General features: G+C 33.9%; 2 protein-coding genes across 4 annotated transcripts in view; one reads left to right on the forward strand and one right to left on the reverse strand.

Annotated features, from left to right (window-relative positions):
- The window catches only part of LOC149961959 (BAI1-associated protein 3-like), a 212,876-nt gene that overhangs the window by 168,589 nt on the left and 21,900 nt on the right, over positions 1–22,387 (reverse strand). The window lies entirely within an intron of this gene.
- LOC149961960 (uncharacterized) lies at positions 2,581–21,093 on the forward strand. The gene is made up of 5 exons (XM_090155661.1): positions 2,581–2,839; positions 15,185–15,234; positions 20,600–20,637; positions 20,701–20,807; positions 20,886–21,093. Exons 2-5 carry the CDS (start codon positions 15,231–15,233, stop codon positions 21,091–21,093), a joined length of 357 nt encoding a protein of 118 aa, XP_090011787.1. The 5' UTR covers positions 2,581–2,839; positions 15,185–15,230.

The raw sequence follows: 22,387 nt of genomic DNA on the forward strand, positions 1-22,387 counted from the left end.
AAAACTTTGCTCCTCTCATTTCGCTCCTTTTTGAGCTATGAAAACTTTGCTCCTCTCATTTCGCTCCTTTTTCAGCGGCGAAAACTTTGCTCCTCTCATTTCGCTCCTTTTTGAGCTATGAAAACTTTGCTCCTCTCATTTCGCTCCTTTTTCAGCGGCGAAAACTTTGCTCCTCTCATTTCGCTCTTTTTTGAGCTATGAAAACTTTGCTCCTCTCATTTCGCTCCTTTTTCAGCGGCGAAAACTTTGCTCCTCTCATTTCGCTCCTTTTTGAGCTATGAAAACTTTGCTCCTCTCATTTCGCTCCTTTTTCAGCGGCGAAAACTTTGCTCCTCTCATTTCGCTCCTTTTTGAGCTATGAAAACTTTGCTCCTCTCCTTTCGCTCCTTTTTCAGCGGCGAAAACTTTGCTCCTCTCATTTCGCTCCTTTTTGAGCTATGAAAACTTTGCTCCTCTCATTTCGCTCCTTTTTCAGCGGCGAAAACTTTGCTCCTCTCATTTCGCTCCTTTTTGAGCTATGAAAACTTTGCTCCTCTCCTTTCGCTCCTTTTTCAGCGGCGAAAACTTTGCTCCTCTCATTTCGCTCCTTTTTCAGCGGCGAAAACTTTGCTCCTCTCATTTCGCTCCTTTTTGAGCTATGAAAACTTTGCTCCTCTCATTTCGCTCCTTTTTCAGCGGCGAAAACTTTGCTCCTCTCATTTCGCTCCTTTTTGAGCTATGAAAACTTTGCTCCTCTCCTTTCGCTCCTTTTTCAGCGGCGAAAACTTTGCTCCTCTCATTTCGCTCCTTTTTGAGCTATGAAAACTTTGCTCCTCTCATTTCGCTCCTTTTTCAGCGGCGAAAACTTTGCTCCTATCCTTTCGCTCTTTTTGGAGCTATGAATACTTTGCTCCTCTCCTTTCGGTCCTTTTTGAGCGGGTAAAATTGAGCCCATCTCGTTTTCGCTTTGCGTTCTCAAAATGAGAAGAGTGTGCCCATCACGGTGACGCTGAACTAAGTACGGCGCCGTGTCACGGTTCGATTTCGCAATTTGGGGTGTAAGATGAACCTCTCCAGCAATTAATCGTTGCAGAAGCCAACGCGGCGTGGTTTTTAATTCGATATTTAATTAATAGATTTTAATGGAACAGTGTATCGGGTTACTGAGAAACGAGATTCGGGCGTTGATTTTAATTAAAGATTAATTGGCTACGTGTCACTCAAAATTATCAACTTCGAAGGTTGAATAGAGAATTTATAACGACTCTTGGAGATGGTTGGAATGCCCCCTCGCGGAAGCATTCGGAACAATATGCAACCTTCAAATGTCGACTATCTAAAATTAAACCCATCTATACATTGTACACAAATGTATCAAATCAATATATTTATACATCTAAATCGATTTTTATTTTACATAATTAAAAGTAAAATTCATTAAATTAAATTAAAAGTATATTTTTTATCGCAATCGGATTTTTTATTTTATTTTAATTTATTTTATTTTATTAAATTTATTAATTTTAGACTAATTAAAGACTGTTAATTAATAAATTAATTTATGCTTCAAATCAGTTATAATCAAATAAATAATCAATATACATATATATCGGAATTTTTTATTTTATTTTATTTAATTTAATTTAATAATTTTAATGACTGTTTTTCAGTATAATTAAAATACTAATATCGACTATGTAATCTAAAATAAAATTAAATCTTAATAAAATTTAACAAAAATTTAATAATTTTACATATTTTTCGCCATTTTTATTTCCTAAATTGAAATAAACACACCCCTCATCATGATTTAAAAATAATAATTTAAATTAACGAACTCTGACTATATAACACAAATAATTTATAAATACATTCTTGATAACACAAAAATATGCATAAATTCATAGTTTCTAAAAATGACTAAATTCGCGGGTAAATAATACTAAAAATAGGCCGGGAATCATGATCCATTCTTTGTTCACATTAATACATTCTTGATAATATACATACTAATAGCTAGCAAAAATAATAAGAATAAACGAGAATAAACAACACGTAAAAGATTGGTATTAAATTTTGGTACCGAAAACGACAGTTTTAATATTTAAAAGAAATATACTGTTTATACGCTAGCTGTTGTATTAACAATAGGAGATAAATTAAATTTCAAACAATAACGCAAAAAGTTACTGACAGTTAAATAAATTATGAATAAAACAAGATGTCACGGACATTTAAGTGATTATATTTTAAATATTAAATTTAAATTTGAACAAATTTTCAATCATCTTGTACATTAACATAATAAACCCAAGAGGAATTTTATCGAAAATGTAAAGGTGTTTTAAAAATTTTATGTAGATTTAAAGTCGAATATCGCCTAAAATCACTAAAATGGGCAAATTATATAACTTACTACCGAGGACATGGTATTTCCTTTCGATTGAGATATCCCTGGCCCTTCTAAGCTCAATTCTTGGAGAGCTATGTGAAATAAGGCATCGGCTACGCTGTACGTGATTGTTTGTAAAAAGGCATAAATAATTCCAAAGTGGTAAAGGTGTTTTAGCGCGACAAAACGTGGTGTACACTATTGGATCGAAACCTCTAAATTATCGACTCTATTCTCGTGCAGAGAGATACTTCGGAAAGCCAATCGTCGCAGGATCAGCTTTCTCTAAAATCTAGTTTCGCGGATAGAGTTTGAATCGAGAAGCTATTCCTAAATGTACACAGATAATAAAATTAATGGCGGTAATCAAAGCTACCAAGACTATTAAAATTTTACATGGCTTCAATTAAATCTTAAAGCAATTGGTTAACGACTAAAACGCCGAGAAGTTCCAGGTGGACTGAGTTGGTAAATTTGTGATTTTTAGTACGTTTTCAAATTTTAAGTACGAAAATACGTTTAAAATTTTTTACACGTATTTTGTACATTTTGAAAATTTATGGTACGAAAGTACATTTTGATATTTTTTTGGCATATTTTAGTACGTTTTACTTTAGAGTTCAAGGGCATTGTAACTGTTTCCAATTTTGACAGCAGTTAATTGTAGTATTGTAAGTCGGAAAATTTTCCGTACTTTTCCGAACAAAATAAAAAAAATTAATTCCATGATTAGTCTATTATTGTTTGCAAATTTAAATAAAGCGGCATTTTCACCTAATTTTTTCGAATCTAAAAGTAAAACTAAACCTCTAGACTAGCTTTAAACTGATTAACAATGTAACACTATTAATGTTTTGTAGTATGTTTACTGATATTCGACATTTTATATCGATAAAAAGATAAAAACATTAAAAACCCTTAAAAAGTAATTTATGTTTCAATTTGTTTTTTCCGATTTTCGGAAAATTTCTGGAAATTTTTCCGCATTTTATTTTTCCGGAAAATTAACAACTCTAGTTAATTACTTACAATGCCCTATTTAATCCTTCCTCTGACCAGTTATTATTTTTAATATACGTCATTTATTAGATTTAAATTTTCACGCCTATTTTCTAGATATTTATCGCCATTGAGTTTGAATTTTAAAAATTGGCGCCGACTAAAATACGCAAAGTACGTTTGCTCCTCCAAAAGTACGTTTTGTTGGGGTTAGAAAATACTTTCTTCTACGAAACTTTATTTAAAACGGAATTGGCTCATGTAAGAGCCGGCTCCCATCGCTATTGAGGAGTAAGGGAGTTTCCCTTTCCGACCCTTGAAATTTCAATTTTTGGACTAAATTCCCCTAGTCTAAAACAATGATATTTGCATAAAACAATTACTTGGGACGTTGTAAAACAAAAATAACAAATATCCTGAAGAAAAATAATACTTCCATTTTCATCTCGCAATGAATAAAAACAATTTTACCAGGATAAAAATCAGTTTGTACAAGGGATAGAGCTTGCTCCTGTGGTCCAGTTATTTAGCACAAGGGCGTATCCAGGATTTTATTTCAGGGGGGGTTTTAAGGGAAAATTTCAAGGGGGGGGGTACTGATTTTTATTAGGTACCCCCTCCCGGTCATCAGCATTTCGCCCTTGATTTAGCAGACTATTTTGCAAATTACCGGGGTGCCAGCTAAAGCGAATCCGACAAAATACTTATGATTATATTAATTGACTTTTTCATAATAAGTCAAGTTAGTAAAGGTGTGCCATTTCTTATGTTAGCTTTGAGTAAATTAATTTTTCCCCTCAAATTTCATCAGATGGTCCTTCGAGCCAATTCAATAATAATAATAATTAGCTAGGCACCATCTTCGTCCCAAGTGACTTTTAATACCTTTGAATCAGATGGCCGGGTTACAATGCGTAGGAGGGTGGTGACAAGCCCTTCATGCCAACAGCTCCCTACACTCACTATTACCGTTGACCTCATCAAATGGTTAAGGAAACGGAAAACTGAAGAACTCAAGGGACAACTCAACGCAGTCGTTCTCTTTAAAAGTCGCTCGATGACCTAGGCCTAAGATGGTGCCTCGGGTATTAACTTAGCTGGCATACATTCTTGATAACACCTATGGATTAGGCGAAAATTGATGGAATTGATAAACGTAAGTATCGGTTAATAGTTTATCGAATGATAAACATAAGTATGACACTGAAAAATATCGGTTAATAGTATATCGAAAAGAGGTTTCTAATTGGTTGGCAGAATCACATCAGTGGCGTAGGCAGTATTTTGGTTCGGGGGCACACCATTGAAAAAAAAGTAAAAAAATAAAAAGATTTGTACGTACGACCATACGTTTCGAGGGGGTGGAATGTTCCCACTGTGCCCCCCTGGCTACTTCACTGAATCACACCCATCATTGTTTGAAGGTGATAAATACGAGCCAAAATGGTCGGAAACAGGATAATTCATCCTAATTTTCTAATTTTGCGACTGTAAATGTTATTTTTACTTTTAAAAGCGTTGCAATTTTTCAATAAGTCTTGGCTACTTCATAAAGAAGTCTGACGGGGGAGCTTGGCACTTCCAAGGACTAGTGACATTTCCGGAAGTGTTGTCAGTCCTTGGTGACGTTATGATTTATTTTGTCCTTATCGAAACAGACTAGATCATTAACAAAATGCGTTAGTAGAATAGAACTTAAACGTAGTATGTTACTTAAAGTAAAAGTATTATTATATGAACATAATCGATATAGAAAAAAAAGTCCTTTTTCAAAATGGCGGAACTTCCGGTTAAGCATTTTCAAAGGAAAATACGTATTTCAAACACTTAATAATGAAGATGTAATATTCTCGAAACATAATCAAACGAAAACGGGAATCACATTTTCAAAATGGTCGAACTTCCGGTTTAAAGTAATAAAAAATGTATATTTTAAAATCCTAAAGCATTTACCAAGTACTCAAGAGAATCTCCTAAAGGTCTCTCAGTCTCTCTTTACTAGATGATAAACTTTTAAAAGAACTTCGAAATGTACAAATAATCTTACAAAACCATTTTAGATTCTAGCCTGAAGCCCCTTATGCAAATTTTTCCAGTTTTTGAAAAAGGAATCGACGAGCAGCGTAATCTGGTAAATCCTATTACCAGAAACCTAGCCCCATTTTACACTGCTAAAGGTGTTTAACGGAGCAGAGCGTTATGGAGAAATAAACTGGAAAATATGACGCTTTTTTGGATATAAAACCTTTTCCACAAAATTAATCTACTACCTTAAAACAGATTCAAGAACCGCGAAACATAAATACCTAAGGTCTTTTTTAAAATACGCTGCGTTCGGTTTATGTAAGGGGTTCAAAGCCTATTAACACCAGCTAACATTTTTACCAACATTGTTGATGATTTTCATTAATAACTAAAGGTGTTTAATTAATTTATAATTTCATTTAGATATTAAATACCTATAAGTTGCTACTACAAAATATGTTAATTTGCATTAATAAAGGTAATAATTAATATTGTAATTTATTAATTAATATTATTATAATTAATTAATTAATAATACCATTCATTAATTAATAATACCATTTATTAATTAATAATACCATTTATTAGTTAATGATACCATTTATTAATTAATAATACCATTTATTAATTAATAGTACTATTTATTAATTATTAATATAATTTATTAATTAATATTATCATTAGTTAATAAATACTTTTACTGCTTTAAAATATGTTAATTTTCGTTATTAAAGGTAATAATTAATATTATCATTTATTAATTAATTAATTTTAATTAATTATTAATAAAAAATAAATATATTTATTACATAGTATGCCAATTTTACGTTAATAAGAGTATTTATTACATAATATTATAATTTAGTTAATAAAATGTCAATTTACATTTAAAAGTGTATTTATTATTTAATATTAGCATTAGCATCTTTACTATTATTAAATGTCAATTTACATTTATAATTAAAGTTATTTATTAACTAATAGTCATTTAGTTAAAAAATACCTTTATTACTACAAAATATATAGGTATTTATTAATTCATTATATAATTCAGGTTGGCGTCATCGAAAGTATGTGTACGAAAATGATTAGATTTAAATATTAAATTAAAGCAGACGACAATCCATCAGTTTATGAGCTAAGTGGCTCTTTGCAAACTGAAAAGGATATTTCTGGTTCATTCCATTCCCCAGGCGGGAGTGGAGGGCAAAGGTGCGTAGACGACCATTTTAGTACGGGTTAACTGTCATCAGGAATCCATACCTCTACTTGGAATGCTTATCCTGGCGTATCACGTATTGTAAGATCACTCTGACGGCTTTGGCCCCGCCTACGAGAAATAAAATCCCTTTTGCGCGCGCTCCCCTCACACGTTGTTCTTTGTTAAATCAGTAATAGTTAGTGTAGGGAGCTGTAAGTCGCTTGATGACTTGGGCCTAAGGTGGTGCCAAGGGTATTAGCCTAGCTGATTATTATTATTATTATTATTATTAGCATTATTATTATTATTGAAAATAATATAAACAAGCAGCTACCGGGAACTCAAACGATAATAGTGAGTGTAGGGAGCTGTTGGCTCGCGTGGCATTAAAGGCTTGCCACCACCCTCCTACGCATTGTAACTCGGCCACCTGAATTAATGGCTTTTAAAGTCGCTTAATGACTTGGGCCTAAGGCAGTGACGTAGCCAGGGGGGCACAGGGGTCACATGCCCTCCCCGAAACGTATGGTCGTACGTACAAATATTTTTATTTTTTTACTTTTCTTTCAATGGCATGCCCCCCCCCCAAATAAAATCCTGGCTACGCCACTGGCCTAAGGTGGTGCCTTGGGTGATTAGCCTAGCTGATTATTAACATAGTGACGTCCAATAAACCGTCGACCACATCGAGACGAAAATCTACCGCGGTATGGATTCCAAGTAGAGGTATGGATTCCTGTTGTCACGGATAATCATTTATTTGCCTATGCTAAAGACAACAAGTTGTTTTCCTCAATTCACAGAGAGCAATTCGGTTGGCGAAAATGTTGGATAGTGTGAATAGAGCTTCAAAGTAACACTGTACATTTAAAATAAAAATGTTTCGGTTGTAGAGGTATTAGAAAATTTATGGATAACTTTAAAATAAAGCCTACTATAGAACTTAAGCTATAGGTTACCAAAGTTGACATGAAATTACCCAACGGACAAATTCATTATCTAGTGGGGCACTCTCGAATAAGGAATAAAAATAAACCCTAATAGGATTACGTTTCCGCATGCCTTTATTTTTGAGCTTTACCCGAGTTAGTCAAAAAGGCACCGAGTGGAAATAGCCCATGGAACGGGACTCGCACCAGATCAGGCTTACAGGGAATTTCCCCCGGAAATAAAGATTGAGTGTGGGCTTCCCCGTCGACAACTGCAATCCGCGCGGGGATTGTTTTAAAAGGATGACTCTTCTACTAGGGGCTTTGTTAACCTCGCTAATAAGACTAATTCGAACACGAGAGCGGGAAATCAAAGAACCAATGTTAAGACTAAGAGAAAAGGTACAGTTTACGCCTATTACTGGTGTGAAATTAGTCAACTAATTGACAGATATTAAAAAATAAAATTATTTAACTAATTCTAAAGGACAACTGAACAGGTTAATCAAGTTGTAAATTTCAGATATCCGAAGATTATCTGTTAGCCGAGCCCCCACAGAAATTAATTTCGGAACAAATAGCAAAAGGGGAAAAATTTATAATCTCACTGATTTTTAATTTGGTTCGAATTCAGTCTATTTACAGAATTTACTTTGATATTGAAGATGCGAGTAACATATAAAATATAAAATGCTGTTAATTTTCCGAAAAAATAAAATTCGGAAAATTTTCCGCAAATCGTAAAAATAAAAAATTGAAACATAAATTACTTTTTAAGGGTTTTTAATGTTTTTAACTTTTTATCGATATAAAATGTCTAATATCAGTAAACATACTACAAAACATTAATATTGTTACATTGTTAATCAGTTTAAACTAGTCTAGAGGTTTAGTTTTACTTTTAGGTTCGAAAAAATGAGGTGAAAATGCCGCTTTATTTAAATTTGCAAACAATATTAGACTAATCATGGAATTAAAACTTTTTTTGGGAAAAATACGGAAAATATTCCAGAAAAAAGGCTTCGGCCATTTTCGGGAACATTTTCCGACTTACAACACTAGAAATAAACATAAAATTGATTTCGATAGATTCGTCCAACCAGAAAATAGTCTCGTCGTGTACCTTGCTTTACCCATTTATCTTACATTACGCTAGAGCTATTTAGAGCTGTACATTTTCTTGCACAAGTTTTAAGTATATGAATTTTTGGTTAGAATATAATGGGCTGGGCCCAAAAATCTGATCGGAAATTGCATACGATTTATTATCCAAAGTAATTTAAATAAATGGTAATTAAAATTTCGAAAATAATATATTCGAGGGACCGTCAGATTAGTTTTGGATTTCTACTAGCGGTTTTGTATTTTGGACGAATATCAAATGATCTGATGATATCTGAGAGTCAATGCGGATAATCAAATATCAGATCAATCTCGTTTGTATATTTTTTAAATTAGAAAATCCGGTGTTTGTGATTTGAACTACGACGTAAATTATTTTAATTAAATATTAAAGTCCCTTAAAATTTATTAAACTGGATCAATATCAAATTAAATCTGACCCATAAAATTTAAAATCGTTATTTTATTTTTAATCTAGATCTATCATTTTTCATTTAAACCATTAAATTTAATAGCAACGGGAAACATATTTTACAATCACCCTTACCTTAAAAATTTCTATTGATTATAGACCAAAATAACTCTTTACCCCATTTAACCAAAATCTAGTTTATGAACTTCGCGGTACAAACGAACCTTAAATATGGATAACATGTCAAAACCATAAGCTGTTAATAATCTTTTACCTTTGGTACTAAATACCAAGTTAATCTGACTTTTATGCGGAGGAAACTATTATAACAGTATCGTGCTTGGAATATTTCAGTACCGAGTAAAAATGATTCGAGCCCAGAGTTTCATTAGTCTCAACCGGATCGTAGAAGAGCTCTCATTGTTGATAATTTGCCGAATTAATGGACGAATGTAAAGCTTTATTACGTTACTTTTAGCCATTTATTTTTCCTTCTATTTTAATATATCTTGCAGTTTTGCTACGCACTTTGGCGAAGTAAAATTTAATGATTTTTCAGAGTTTGACGAAAGTTCGCGAATTTTTTAAAACAGACTTCGTTGGAAAAATTTCTCGGTCGCTTTTGGATAATGTAACCTGATATTTAACCCGACGGCGAATTGTTAAGACAGCTTTAAGGAGAGGGAAACCTTTTGATTCAAGATTTGTTCGTTAATAAATTTATCAATACGAAACTTGACAATTTTGGGGAAAAATATTTTAAAAGGTTTTTTACGTGTTAACTTAGTTGACCTATAGCTTAAATTCTAAAGGCTTTATTATAAATTTTCTAATACCTGTACAACAAAAAGCTCTATTCACACTAGCCAACATTTTTGCCAACCGAGTTGCTCCCTGTGAATTGAGGAAAACGTTCAACAACAAAGATTATTCAGGACAGTTATCCCGTACTAAAATGGGAATGGATTGAGCTAGAATTAGCCATTTCAATTTACATACAGCCACGTAGCGGCCAACGCGAGAAGCGCATAATTTTCGTCTGATAAGTGGGTGGTTTGATATTGCCCAACACAGACGAAAAATCCAGAAAATTATGAACGTGACTGTATGCAAATTGAAAAGCTAATTTCGTAACGGCAGAAGTATATAAACAATTTCCTCTAAAGAAGCGTGAATCGGATTTTTCAAAGTGACTTGTATTACATTGGGAAAATAATGTAAATAAACAATAATGCATTTATTTCAATAATAAGCTCTTTCCCCCTAAACAAATTCAAATCAGAACGTTATCTTATTGGTTCAATAAAATTGACATCTTCCGGCGAGATTGACGTATTTACTCATGCCTTAATGCCCGCCAGTCTAATCAACATAGTTAGTTTCCATATTTATAAATAAATACCTCATTCAAATATTTAAATATCCCTAGCAGTGTACATTTTACCTCATAAATACACATTTTAATTTAGGTGGTCGGCTGACAAGGAGACGACCCTAGGCGTTACACACCGATTTCGTTCAAACTCGGGTGATTGTTAGACCTTCATGTAACTTGAAAAATCCTAAAGGTAATTTATTCAATGGGCAACGGTTTTGCCATGGCAACGAAAAATGTTTTTGACAACATAAAATGGAAATTTTTCCTATTTAAGTCATATCGGTTCATTTTCACCCATTTGGTTCAAATTGATCAAAATGTGATCAATTTTGATTTTCTTCGTCAATTTTTAACAATTTTTTTTATAATATTGGTATTTTAAAATTTCAAGGGTCCCCCCTTGGAATCGGTCTAAATCCCATGTTATTTTCAATGGGAAAATTTCCATTTTATGTTGTCAAAAACATTTTTCGTTGCCATGGCAAAACCGTTGCCCATTGAATAAATTACCTTTAGGATTTTTCAAGTTATATGAAGGTCTACCAATCCCCCGAGTTTAATCGGTGTGTAACACCTCGGGTCGTCTCCTTGTGAGTGGGATACAACATACCCGTAAAGGGCGTTTTTGAGAATTGTACGGGGTTGAAGGTTCCATTTTCCGTAGTTTAGCCTACCTCGAAAACCTTCCTGGATTAGCCACTGCGCATATTTTTAGAGATATTCGTTTCGAGACTGTGAAAGTCATAGGTCAGTGGTTCTAAAACCATTTTTCCTATAGTTTTATTTGTTTAAAGGGAGTATAACCTTTTCAGGAATTTGAGGCAATACACAATTCCCTCCCCTCATTTTCTTAACCACGTGCTATACGTAGTGTGAAATACAATGATTTTTGAGGAATTATCCCACTTAATGTATCCCCGCTTAGGTAGTGCTTTAATTTCTCTACTAGAACGCCTTTCGTGAATCTAAAACCACGTGCCTCATTATTAAGAAATTATATTTGAATATATATCCAAACTATAATGCGAATAATTAATTTATAGCTCGGGTATTGTTGTTTATATGTTAATTAAGGGTGCATTTAAAAAATAAACACTAAATATGAAACAATAAATATTTCGTGAGAAAACCTCTTCAGGGCTCGCTTCCTCTAATCATATGTAACATAATTACTCATAAGTGTGCCAGAAAGAACTTTTTCTCAATGAGACCTTGTTGCAAGGATATGACGTAATTGACGTCACTTCCCAGTCGATGACGCTTTTATCGTCATCAAAAGTAGTTCTGGCGGGGAGGGAAGGAAGTTAAAACCAGTTTTACGAGACGTTAGTCCGTATTTTCTTTGGTGGCTGTGAAACAAGGTCTCATTTAAATTTTTAATACAGAGATGTTAAACAGAGGCACACTTATGAGTAATTATGTTACATATGCTCTAATAGAAGAATTGTGTGTTTCTACTATCGTTCTAGACTAGCGCCATGAGCGAGAAAAGAGAGAAGCTATGGCGCACCCTACCAAACAAGGAGGGTTCTACTCCCTTTAAGTTTCTTTATTTTTACCGTTCTTCGCGAGTCCTTTAGTAAAAACCTTTTTATTAAAGTTAGTAGAACCCCCCTTGTTGGGTAGGGTGCGCCATGAGCGAGAAAACAGAGAAGCTATGGCGCACCCTACCCAACAAGGAGGGTTCTACTAACTTTAATAAAAAGGTTTTTACTAAAGGACTCGCGAAGAACGGTAAAAATAAAGAAACTTAAAGGGAGTAGAACCCTCCATGTTCGGTAGGGTGCGCCATAGCTTCTCTGTTTTTCGCTCACGGCGTTAGTCTAGAACGATAGTGGAAACCCCCAATTCTTCTATTAGAGGAAGTGCACCCGCCCTGAAGAGGTTTTCTCACTTGAAACCTTTATTGTTTCATATTTAGTGTTTCTTTTTTAAATGCACCCTTAATTAACATATAAACAACAATATCCGAGCTATAAATTAATTATTTTCATTATAGTTTGGATATTTATTCAAATATAATTTCATAATAATGAGGTACGTGGTTTTAGATTCACGAAAGGCGTTCTAGTAGATATGAGAAATTAAAGCACTACCAAAGCGGGGCTACTTTTAATGGGATAATTCCTCAAAAACCACTGTATCTCACACTACGTAGAACACGTGGTTAGAAAATGAGGGGAGGGAATTACGTATTGCCCCAAATTCCTAAAAAGGTTATACTCCCTTTAAGAAGTGTTTCTCTACGATGTTGTTTGATACGCGTCCGTGTTCGCGCAACTTGAAAACTCCTAAAGGAAATATTGTCACTGCTTGTTCCTTTTGCCATGGCAACCAAAATCGTTTTTTTACAGCACAAAATGAAAATTTATCTATCAGAATTATTTTGCAAAATATTTTCAAACGATTAATACTGGGTAAATGAAATGATTATATTTGGTAAATTGAAATATTCACACTACGTAGAACACGTGGTTAGAAAATGAGGGGAGGGAATTACGTATTGCCCCAAATTCCTAAAAAGGTTATACTCCCTTTAACTAAATATATATATATATATATATATATATATATATATATATATATATATATATATATATATATATATATATATATATATATATATATATATATATATAATTTTGTTTTTAAGATAATTCCGTATAATTAGTTTGGGAGGCACTCACCCAATGTGTGGTCGATGAACGTGTATTTCCGGTGGTGACCAATTGGGCTGGACCGGTCTCTGTTTGGCATTTTCGAAGGGACTCACGTTGAGGGTCGGGTCCAAAGAGTTTCCGTAACTGCGGCTGACCTCGGTCGGCACGCGCAGGGGGAAGATGCTAGTCCGACGGTCGGGATTGCGAGAGGGCAAAAAGAGGGTATTGGGGTCGGGGGTCGAGTTGGCCGGGTCGCCGGTGGTCATCCCATCTTCGGTCGACCAGACGGTGGAGGTCAAATCGCGGATCTTACTCCATAAAACTTGAAGCGATAGATTAGCAATGGTTAATGTTCGGACTTCCTCTAACTTTGGCCGATTGTCAATTTGCGACACTGATAGCGGAGCGTTTGATGGTTGGTGGTGCGAGATGATTCATGGTGTTTTTACTACTGTTTTAGAATTTTTCTTTTCAAATTTAATTTATCATTTTTTTTTGCTGTAAATTTGTAGAATTGAATATAACACGTAATTAGTGTTTTATTTAGCAAGATAAATTATAAATATCGTTTCTGAAAAACCCAACACTAAACTAGAGCTCGGCGAAACAAATAAATTAACCGCTAAAGTTTTGATTAAACATAAAAATTACGATTAACTGTTTATCCATGGATATTATCCACGGCTTTATAGCAATTTAACATGTAAAAGAATCGGTTTTTTTCGGATAATTTTCGTTTGTGGATAAAATAAACCTTTAATAAGAAATTAACCCTATTTATATCTATTGAGTTACGAGACTAATTTCCTTAGCTTTTGAATATTTGATTCGGGACCCAAAAATAGTAAATAAGGTCCTTTATTAATTAAATCAATTGCATAATTAACGAATTCCGAAGTCGGTAAAAGAACGGGGTCTAATCAACTAATAAATTAATTACTCCAAATAGCTCGTTCAATATTTAACGCTCCAGTGAGTCAAAAGGTTATGGGAAGCGCATAAATCTGATAAACCCCCAAATAAAAAATGATTTCAAACAAAGATCAACGTAGTTGAATTTAGAATATTTATAATTAAAATTTAATAATAAAATGTAAAGATGGTAACCTGAAATTATGACTTCAAAACCTGCCACCAATTAAAAACAAACGCACATCCTTTGATTAACGATGATACGTTAAAATACTTAAACAATATTTATAATACAAATTTAAAGGAAAACCATAAATATTGATTAAATTTAAATAATTTAAATTTTAGTTGACACGCTTCGAAAATTGCGCGAACTTAAACACCACCAAACACCAGTTGCACTACAGACAACGCAATCACAAGAAACCCGGATAACTCCCAAAATTACCGAAATAGTAACGCGGTAAGTTAATAAACTACCCGCGAATTACGCGATTAAATAATTTATTAATGAACCGTACGCGAAAAACTACACTACGAAGCGCGTGGCTACGGAAAACTAGCGAAATTTCAACGCATAACGTCCGGATCCAGGCACCAAAATAAGGCCGAGTCCGACTCGCGCGCGCCGCCGACTCGCCCAGAGAATGGAGAGACCTCCGTTGCCATGGAGACTGAAAAGGGAATACGTTCTCGAGACGAGGCTTAACGGCTAGTAAAATCAATAACGGGAAACGGGGTACAGTTTGTAGCGGTTTCGTCGCGTCGGATATGTAACTTCACTAACGGCGCCGACTTCGAGAAAGTAACCTAGGTATTGTCGCCGCTCAGGTGCGAGCTTTTGTTACCGACCACCAGATGGCGGTAGGTCAGCCGGGAAGGGACCGCGTTTTTTAGGGCGATAATCTGATACTGGGTTGAACATAATACTCGGGCGACTATAAAAGGTGTGTTTTCGCGTTATGCAGTCGTCTGCTAGCCGGGTTTTTATTTAAGGTTCGCGACGCCAGGTGTTTTATGGGGTTTTATGGGGTTGGAGCCTCCTCGATTTTTGTTCATGGGTTTACGTCATTTGGTGGACTTTTGGATGGGAATTTAACAAATAATAGCTGGTTTAATGGCTAGGAAAAAAGGACATTAATAGAACTTAATAGGATAATTTTTTCTTATTATAGAAGAAAAAACCTGCCGTTGAAACACTTCAGATGGTCTATAAACTCTATGGGTGACGTCACAAGCAAATGTTTTTTTAGTTTATTAGCACCCTGGTGGTTGGTGTAAGAAATGTGGGTGATAACGCGAACAAAGTTTTAAAGAAAGTTTAAATATTGCCAAGTAGACATAATTCGCATGGAAATCATGTATGGTATGAAATCTACTGTACAGCGAGAAATCATTCGGGTTTAGTAGAAATCCTACCATATTATATAGAACAGTAGATAAAGTGCAAACCCCGGTTAATATAAAGCCAAAATATTGTGGGAAATAATTAAGTAGAATTCCTACCATATTAAGTAGAACAGTAATAAGGTTTCCGTTAAAGTAGAAAACAGGCTAAAATAACGCCAAAATACAATGGGAAACCATTCAGTTTTAGTAGAAATCCTACCATAATCTATAGAACAGTAGATAAAGTAGAAAAACAGGCTAAAATAAAGCCAAAATACAATGAGAAATCATTCAGTTTTAGTATAAATCCTACCATATTCTATAGAACAGTAGATAAAGTAGAAGAACAGGCTAAAATAAACCCAAATATAGTGGGAAATCATTCGGGTTTAGTAGCAATCCTACTATCTTCTCGGTAGTAAAACAACTGATAAATAGAAAAACCAACTAAAATTAAGGCAAAATAAAGTCTAAAATCATTCTAGTTCAGTAAAAATCCTACCAAGTTATCTAGAACAGTATTAAAATTTCCGATAAAGTAGAAAATTCTACTAAAATAAAACCATGATACGATTATACTTACGGAATTTTGGATCACAAAGTAATTTCCAATAAGATAAACCAAATATAAAATAAAAAAAAAGTTAGAAAAGCAAACCACGTAAAGTCGTAAAAAAGCAATAATAATTATTGCAAATGGACCCAAATTACCCATAAATACATCAACCAAACAACCAAATACACCGTTAATGCGAAAAAAGAGTCGACAAATAAATAACAAGCCCCAAATTGAATACTAAAAGAAACTACTCCAGCGTAGGAAGAGTAGGTTAAAAAAAGGCATTTATTTGAATACTGGAACACAATGGCACGGCAGCATTTTGTTTAAAGATCTATCGACGCGTAGAATCGATGTTTTAATCATGGTTATGGCATGTTGCGAGGTCGCGACGTGCGCCAACTAGTTTTACGCGTGCGCCAAGTACAATCGATAACGTACTACTGAGAGGGTACCTGAACTGTCGGATTTGCGAATAAGTGCAGTTCATCAAAAACGTTTTTTTTTAATCCCCAAAGCCCTATTTTATGGCAGCATAAAATACTTAATAAAGTATAGCAGGGTTTAAAACATAAATTTTTAAATTTAATATTTTTTTTACTTTCAAAGTAAAATTAGGATTTTTTTGGTGGGTGAAAATGCTGCTCCCCTCTACCTTGTGCAAACTCACTTTCCCTACGACATAACTTCATCTGTTGCGTCGTCTGCCATTTAGTTTGGGAGAGTTCGAGAGAAGATTATGACATAGGGTAAGTGAGTTTTCACAATATAGAGGGAAGGACTTAATGACGTAGCGGAAGTGAGTTTTCAAATATAGAGGGAAGAACTTTATGACGTAACGGAAGAGACTATTCACAAGATAGAGGGAAGGACTTAATGACGTAGAGGAAGTGACTATTCAAAAGATAGAGGGAATGACTTTAGGACGTAGCGGAAGTGACTATTGACAAGAAAGGGTAAAAGATTTTATGACGTGGCGGAAGTGACTATTCACAATATAGTGGGAAGGACGTTATAACGTAGCGGAAGTGACTATTGACAAGAAAGGGTAAAAGACTTTATGACGTAGCGGAAGTGACTATTCACAATATAGTGGGAAGGACTTTATGACGTAGCGGAAGTTACTATTCACAATCTAGTGGGAAGGACATTATGACGTAGCGGAAGTGACACAAGATGGGGGGAATGGGAATTTTCACTCACTGACTTTCGGAATAAACTTATTGAAAATTCTAAAAAGATATTTTGAAAAATATGTGATTGTAATGTAATATTCTGTACGGTATTGGAAGTGACCAAATTTGGTTTTCGTTATTCTTATATCTGGATTTTTAAAATGTTTTTTTTTCGCGATTTTAGGAATAATATTTTTGAAGTATTTTCAAAGATAATTTCAAGATTTCCCAAATCCAAACCCTATTAAATCCTTTCCAAGTTGTTGAATGATTTTTTTCGACTACACACAATAAATTCCATCTCAAATGGTAAACTTCCACCTTGTTATTTCGCGAGTTTTATACATATTATAATCAATTACAAAACTGGAGAGTTTTCACACTTTCAAATAACAATATACAGGGCGTTTCAAAAGATTATGAGTTGAGAAGTATGCCTGTTTTTTCCATTTTCCTACGACGAGTTAAAAGAGCGAAAGAGAGCTTCAAAGTGTGGCCTACTAGCCCCTGGAAGTAGGCTGCAACAAGCGCAAAACCAAGTAGCAGGGACTTTAAATACGGTTTAAGTTTACTTTTTTACGCTAGTTACCTCGATTTGTTTACAAAGTCCTTTTTCACCTATCACACGAACCCAAACCTTAATGTTGGGGTTTCCCTGCTGCTTGGTTTTGCGCTTGTTGCAGCCTACTTCCAGAGCTAGGAGCAACAAACACAAGGAGAACGCAGCTAGCTTTTAAACACGCTAACGAAGGGTTGTGTACGAATTTCATTGGACGAGCGTCACGAGCCTTTACGATGAACGTTTTACGGGCGGGGGGGAAGCCAATTTCCGAATTTTCCCCTTCCGACGGCAGCAGGCGCTAAAGCGTCTAGCGAATGAAAAACGTACACAAGAAAATCCACGACTTTTGACGGGTTGCGTTCTCCTTGTGTGGGGTGTTGTGTTTGTTGCAGCCTACTTCCAGGGGATGGTAGGCCACACTTTGAAGCTCTCTGGAACCCTTTTAACACCCTGTATATCTCGACAATATCATGTAAAAGATCAAAGAAACCATACACAGCCACGAAAACTGGATTTTTTATTCCCATTCAAAAACATCGAAATCTCGCGTCGCAGCTTGACCGTGGATAAGTGAAGGCAACAGGTTAAGCCGACATTACCCTGTCGAAGCGGATTGAAATACGTCAATCGATTCGGAGGGCAGTCAGAGGGGAGGCGATTCGATTTGGAGGCTGGTCGGATGGGCCACCGAGCCAATCTTGCTTGGGAACAGGACTCTTTAATCATTTAGAGAAATTTCGGTTTCGGTTTGGTCTGCGCGCTTTTGGACGTCGTATTTTCTATCTTCCGAGAACTCGGGGCTGACTTTTTTTACGAGTTCTTCAAATCACATTTTTACGATCGCAACCGCTATAATACCTATGGTTTAGGCGGGTTTATGGCCAAGACTACCCTTTTTTTATTGGTCCGTTTTCAGTCATATTTTATTCGCTTTCAACTGGATATAAGGATTGTAGGAGCAATATGTATTTTAAGGAATTTGACCTCTTTGATTGGATAATAATATTAAACGTTAACTTTAATTTTAAGAACCATATGTTTTTTTAGGGAATTTGACCTTTTTGTTTGTCATTGGATTATTGATATTTGATAATAATATTAAACCTTAACTTTAATTTTAAGAACCATAGGTTTTTTTTAAGGAATTTGACCTTTTTGTTTGTCATTGGATTATTGATATTGGATAATAATATTAAACCTTAACTTTAATTTTAGGAACCATACGTTTTTATGTAATATGACCTCTTTGATTGCTAATGAACTATACTGGAATTTGACCACTGATTGGAAAATTATATTAAATATATTATATTTACGAATACTATGTATTTTAAGAAATTTAACCTCTTTGATTGGATAATAATATTAAATATATTAATTTGTTAGATCAATATGTATTTTACGAAATTTGAGTCATTTGACTTTTTTGATTGGATAATAATATGAAATATAAATTAATTTTATGATCAATATGAATTTTATGGAATTTTACCTTTTTGTATTATTGAATAATAATATAAAATATATTAAATTGTAAGATCAAAATGTATTTTATGGAATTTGACCAGTTGGATAATAATATGAAACATATTCATTTAAGATCAATAGGTATTTTATGAAATTTGACCTCTGATTGGATAATAATATGAAATATATTAATTGTATGACCAATATTATTTTACGGAATTTGACCTATTTTATTTGATAAACAATATTAAACATATTAATTTCTATATGAAATAAAAATATTAGTAATATTAGAAAACGTATAAATAAATGCAGCAGAAATGGGTGGTTTAATCGGTCTAATAAAGTTACGTCTACACGTCTACAAGTTCCAGCTACACGGTTCCTTAAGGCAGGCTTATCCTTTATATTTAAAATTGAATTTTACATTTTGTCATTTTTAAATTAATTTGCGTAGATTCCATTAATTGATTTTGGAGAATTATAATAATATATATAATTATTATTATATTATTATAAATATATAATTCGAAAAATGTTTCGGAGCTCTAACAATTCTTCAAGTTCTAAGTAGTGGTTGAGCAACGAATCTACAGATGGCGGTAGAGAGTTTACGAAATTTCGTTGGCGTGGTTAGAAATTTACAGCGGGTGTTTTCGGTCTATTTGACAATCAGAAAATTCACGAAGAAAATCCCTAAGAATCTTAAAGTACTTCGACGAATAAGAACCAAATGTTTTCGTAAATAACATTTTTTGAAAAATATGTTCCAAATACTACATAATAACTTACCATAAGTATGATACGATGAAGTGAAAATAATTTACACTAGTGTCATACTTATGGTTGATGTGTTACTTGTATATTTAAATTTAGGTTAGCGATTTTATCAGTACTTTTTGAAGTGATTTTGGCGAGGGGTCGGACATTTACCAAAATGCCGTACACTTTGTCGAAAATCGCAAAATCTTTTAACTCTCTCTCTCTGGTAAATTAACATTGAAATCCCAAAATCACTTCAAAAAGTACTGATAAAATCGCCAAAATCTCTACGAAATCCCGAAATCCCGTACAAAATATTGGAAAGTGTCCGACCCCTCGGATTTTGGGATTTCAATGTTAATTTACCATAGAGAGTTAAAAGATTTTGCGATTTTCGACAAAGTGTACGGCATTTTGGTAAATGTCCAATCCTTCGGTTAATTTGTAATAGATTTTTTTGTAGGTGTGGTATTTTTTACGATAGCGGTACAAAGTTGATGTTTGCTAATCTTGTTCAATTGGTATATATGTAAAGGGTTCTGGGTTTTGTTTAGGATAAGTTGTTGGGTGTTCCTAAGGTAAAGTTAGGTGTTTAGTCCTACGGTGGTTGGCTGTTACGTAGATGTGTTTTTCGATTGTATGATTTTGCCGTGCTAATAGAAACGTTTATTTTCAGAAAAAGGCTTGGGCAGTTTTGTGAGTTTTCCTGTTAGGGTAAGTTGGTTTTCATTTGTGGATTTGATTTGAAATACAATTTCGTGATTAATATTTTTGTAGGAAGCCGTGGGTGGTAGTGAAGCCTTGGGTTCGGGTGAAGTGGTTTGTGGAAGGGAAGGTGGGTCGCGCGTCAACCGGCTTGTTAAGAGTGGTCCGCCGGTGAAAGGGTAAGTTTGTGTTGTTGTGTTTAGGTTTTACCATGTTTTTTGGATTTATTAGTTGATTTTGTTTATTATTTTTGATAGTGGGAATCGGATTAGATATTCTAAGCGGGAATATAAAATTTTAATGAACATTGTTCAAAGAGTTCACGGGGCTTTGGACGGAAGGGGCATTTCGGGGGCTGTGCTTTGGGAGAAGATTGCACGATATGCCAAAAAAGAAAGTATTTTGTCAATAGGAGTGTTTATAGTTTGCGGACGCATTATCTGCAGACAATTTTTGCCCCCTTGATACGTGGTGTTAGTAACAAATATTTAGTGTTATATATTAATATTATTGCAATTGTATACATGATATCGTGTAAATATGAACTATTATATTTTGTAATAATAATAATAAGAATCTTAAAGTACTTCGACGGATAAGAACCCAATGTTTCCGTAAATTAAATTTTTTGAAAAATGTTCCAAATACCATAAATAACATAATAACTTACCATAAGTATGATACCTGTAAATAACTTACACTAGTATCATACTTATGGTTGATGTGTTACTTGTGAAAATACCTAACAAGACAACAACCTAAATTTAAATATAAAATGACAGACTTGAAGCTAGGTTTGACATTTCGAAATTAAAATCTCTGGAAGTGGATTCAAATTAACTGAATTTAAAGTAATTTTTTTCCCGTGGTGGGTAAATTAAATAAATGGGTAAGTTTCAGAAAATTTGGATAAGCCAGTAATTTTGGTGAAAATTGACATACTTTGGGTAAATTCTAGTCTTTTTGGGTCGATGTATTTTTGAACAAAGGTAATTTCCAATAAATAAGCCGAAATTTGAAAAAAAAAACATTGATTTTAGTTTTTAAATTATCAGAATTTTTAAAATATAATTAAAATTCGCTAAATTCCTACCAGAACCTATTTCAATTTACCAAATATAATCATTTCATTTATACCTAGTATTAATCATTTGAAAATATTTTGCAAAATAATTCTGATAGATAAATTTTCATTTTGTGCTGTAAAAAAACGATTTTGGTTGCCATGGCAAAAGGAACAAGCAGTGACAATATTTCCTTTAGGAGTTTGCAAGTTGCGCGAACACGGACGCGTATCAAACAACATCGTAGAGAAACACTTCTTAAACTGCTACTGCGATGGATAAAAAGGTAAAATTTCTATTTACCTGTCAGCAGCACCCAATCCTTCGGAAATACTGCCCAATCTTCTAGGACGCCTCATTAAAATATCGAATTTGAAACTTAATTAATTAAAACCACTATATTGCACAACCGAAAAAGCTTTTTAATAAGCAGTGAACGTTACGAGAAATAAGAAAACAGATTATGCCTAATCTTATCTTGGACCATAATCCACTCAATGTCGCAAAGTCTCATAAATCAACGACGAATTTAAGCCGCGGATTAACGACGGATTAAGTACGTAACACAAATTGGAAGATTAGCGAATTTTCGGTAGTTCTTATGCATTATCACTGTTTTGAGGTTAAAAAATATTATCTTTAAAAGGTAAAACCATAAGTAACATATTACCAATAAGTATGACAATTAACGAGAT

This window comes from Leiobunum rupestre, chromosome 1 (assembly GCF_980474605.1).
Source record: "Leiobunum rupestre chromosome 1, qqLeiRupe1.1.hap1, whole genome shotgun sequence".
NCBI lineage: Eukaryota > Metazoa > Arthropoda > Arachnida > Opiliones > Sclerosomatidae > Leiobunum > Leiobunum rupestre.

Excerpts from the sequence above, each read along its gene's own strand:
- LOC149961960 (XM_090155661.1), top strand. Across the intron at positions 20,638-20,700 it reads TTGTGAGTTTTCCTGTTAGG|GAAGCCGTGGGTGGTAGTGA; the intron begins GTAAGTTGGTTT and ends ATATTTTTGTAG. Across the intron at positions 20,808-20,885 it reads AGTGGTCCGCCGGTGAAAGG|TGGGAATCGGATTAGATATT; the intron begins GTAAGTTTGTGT and ends TATTTTTGATAG.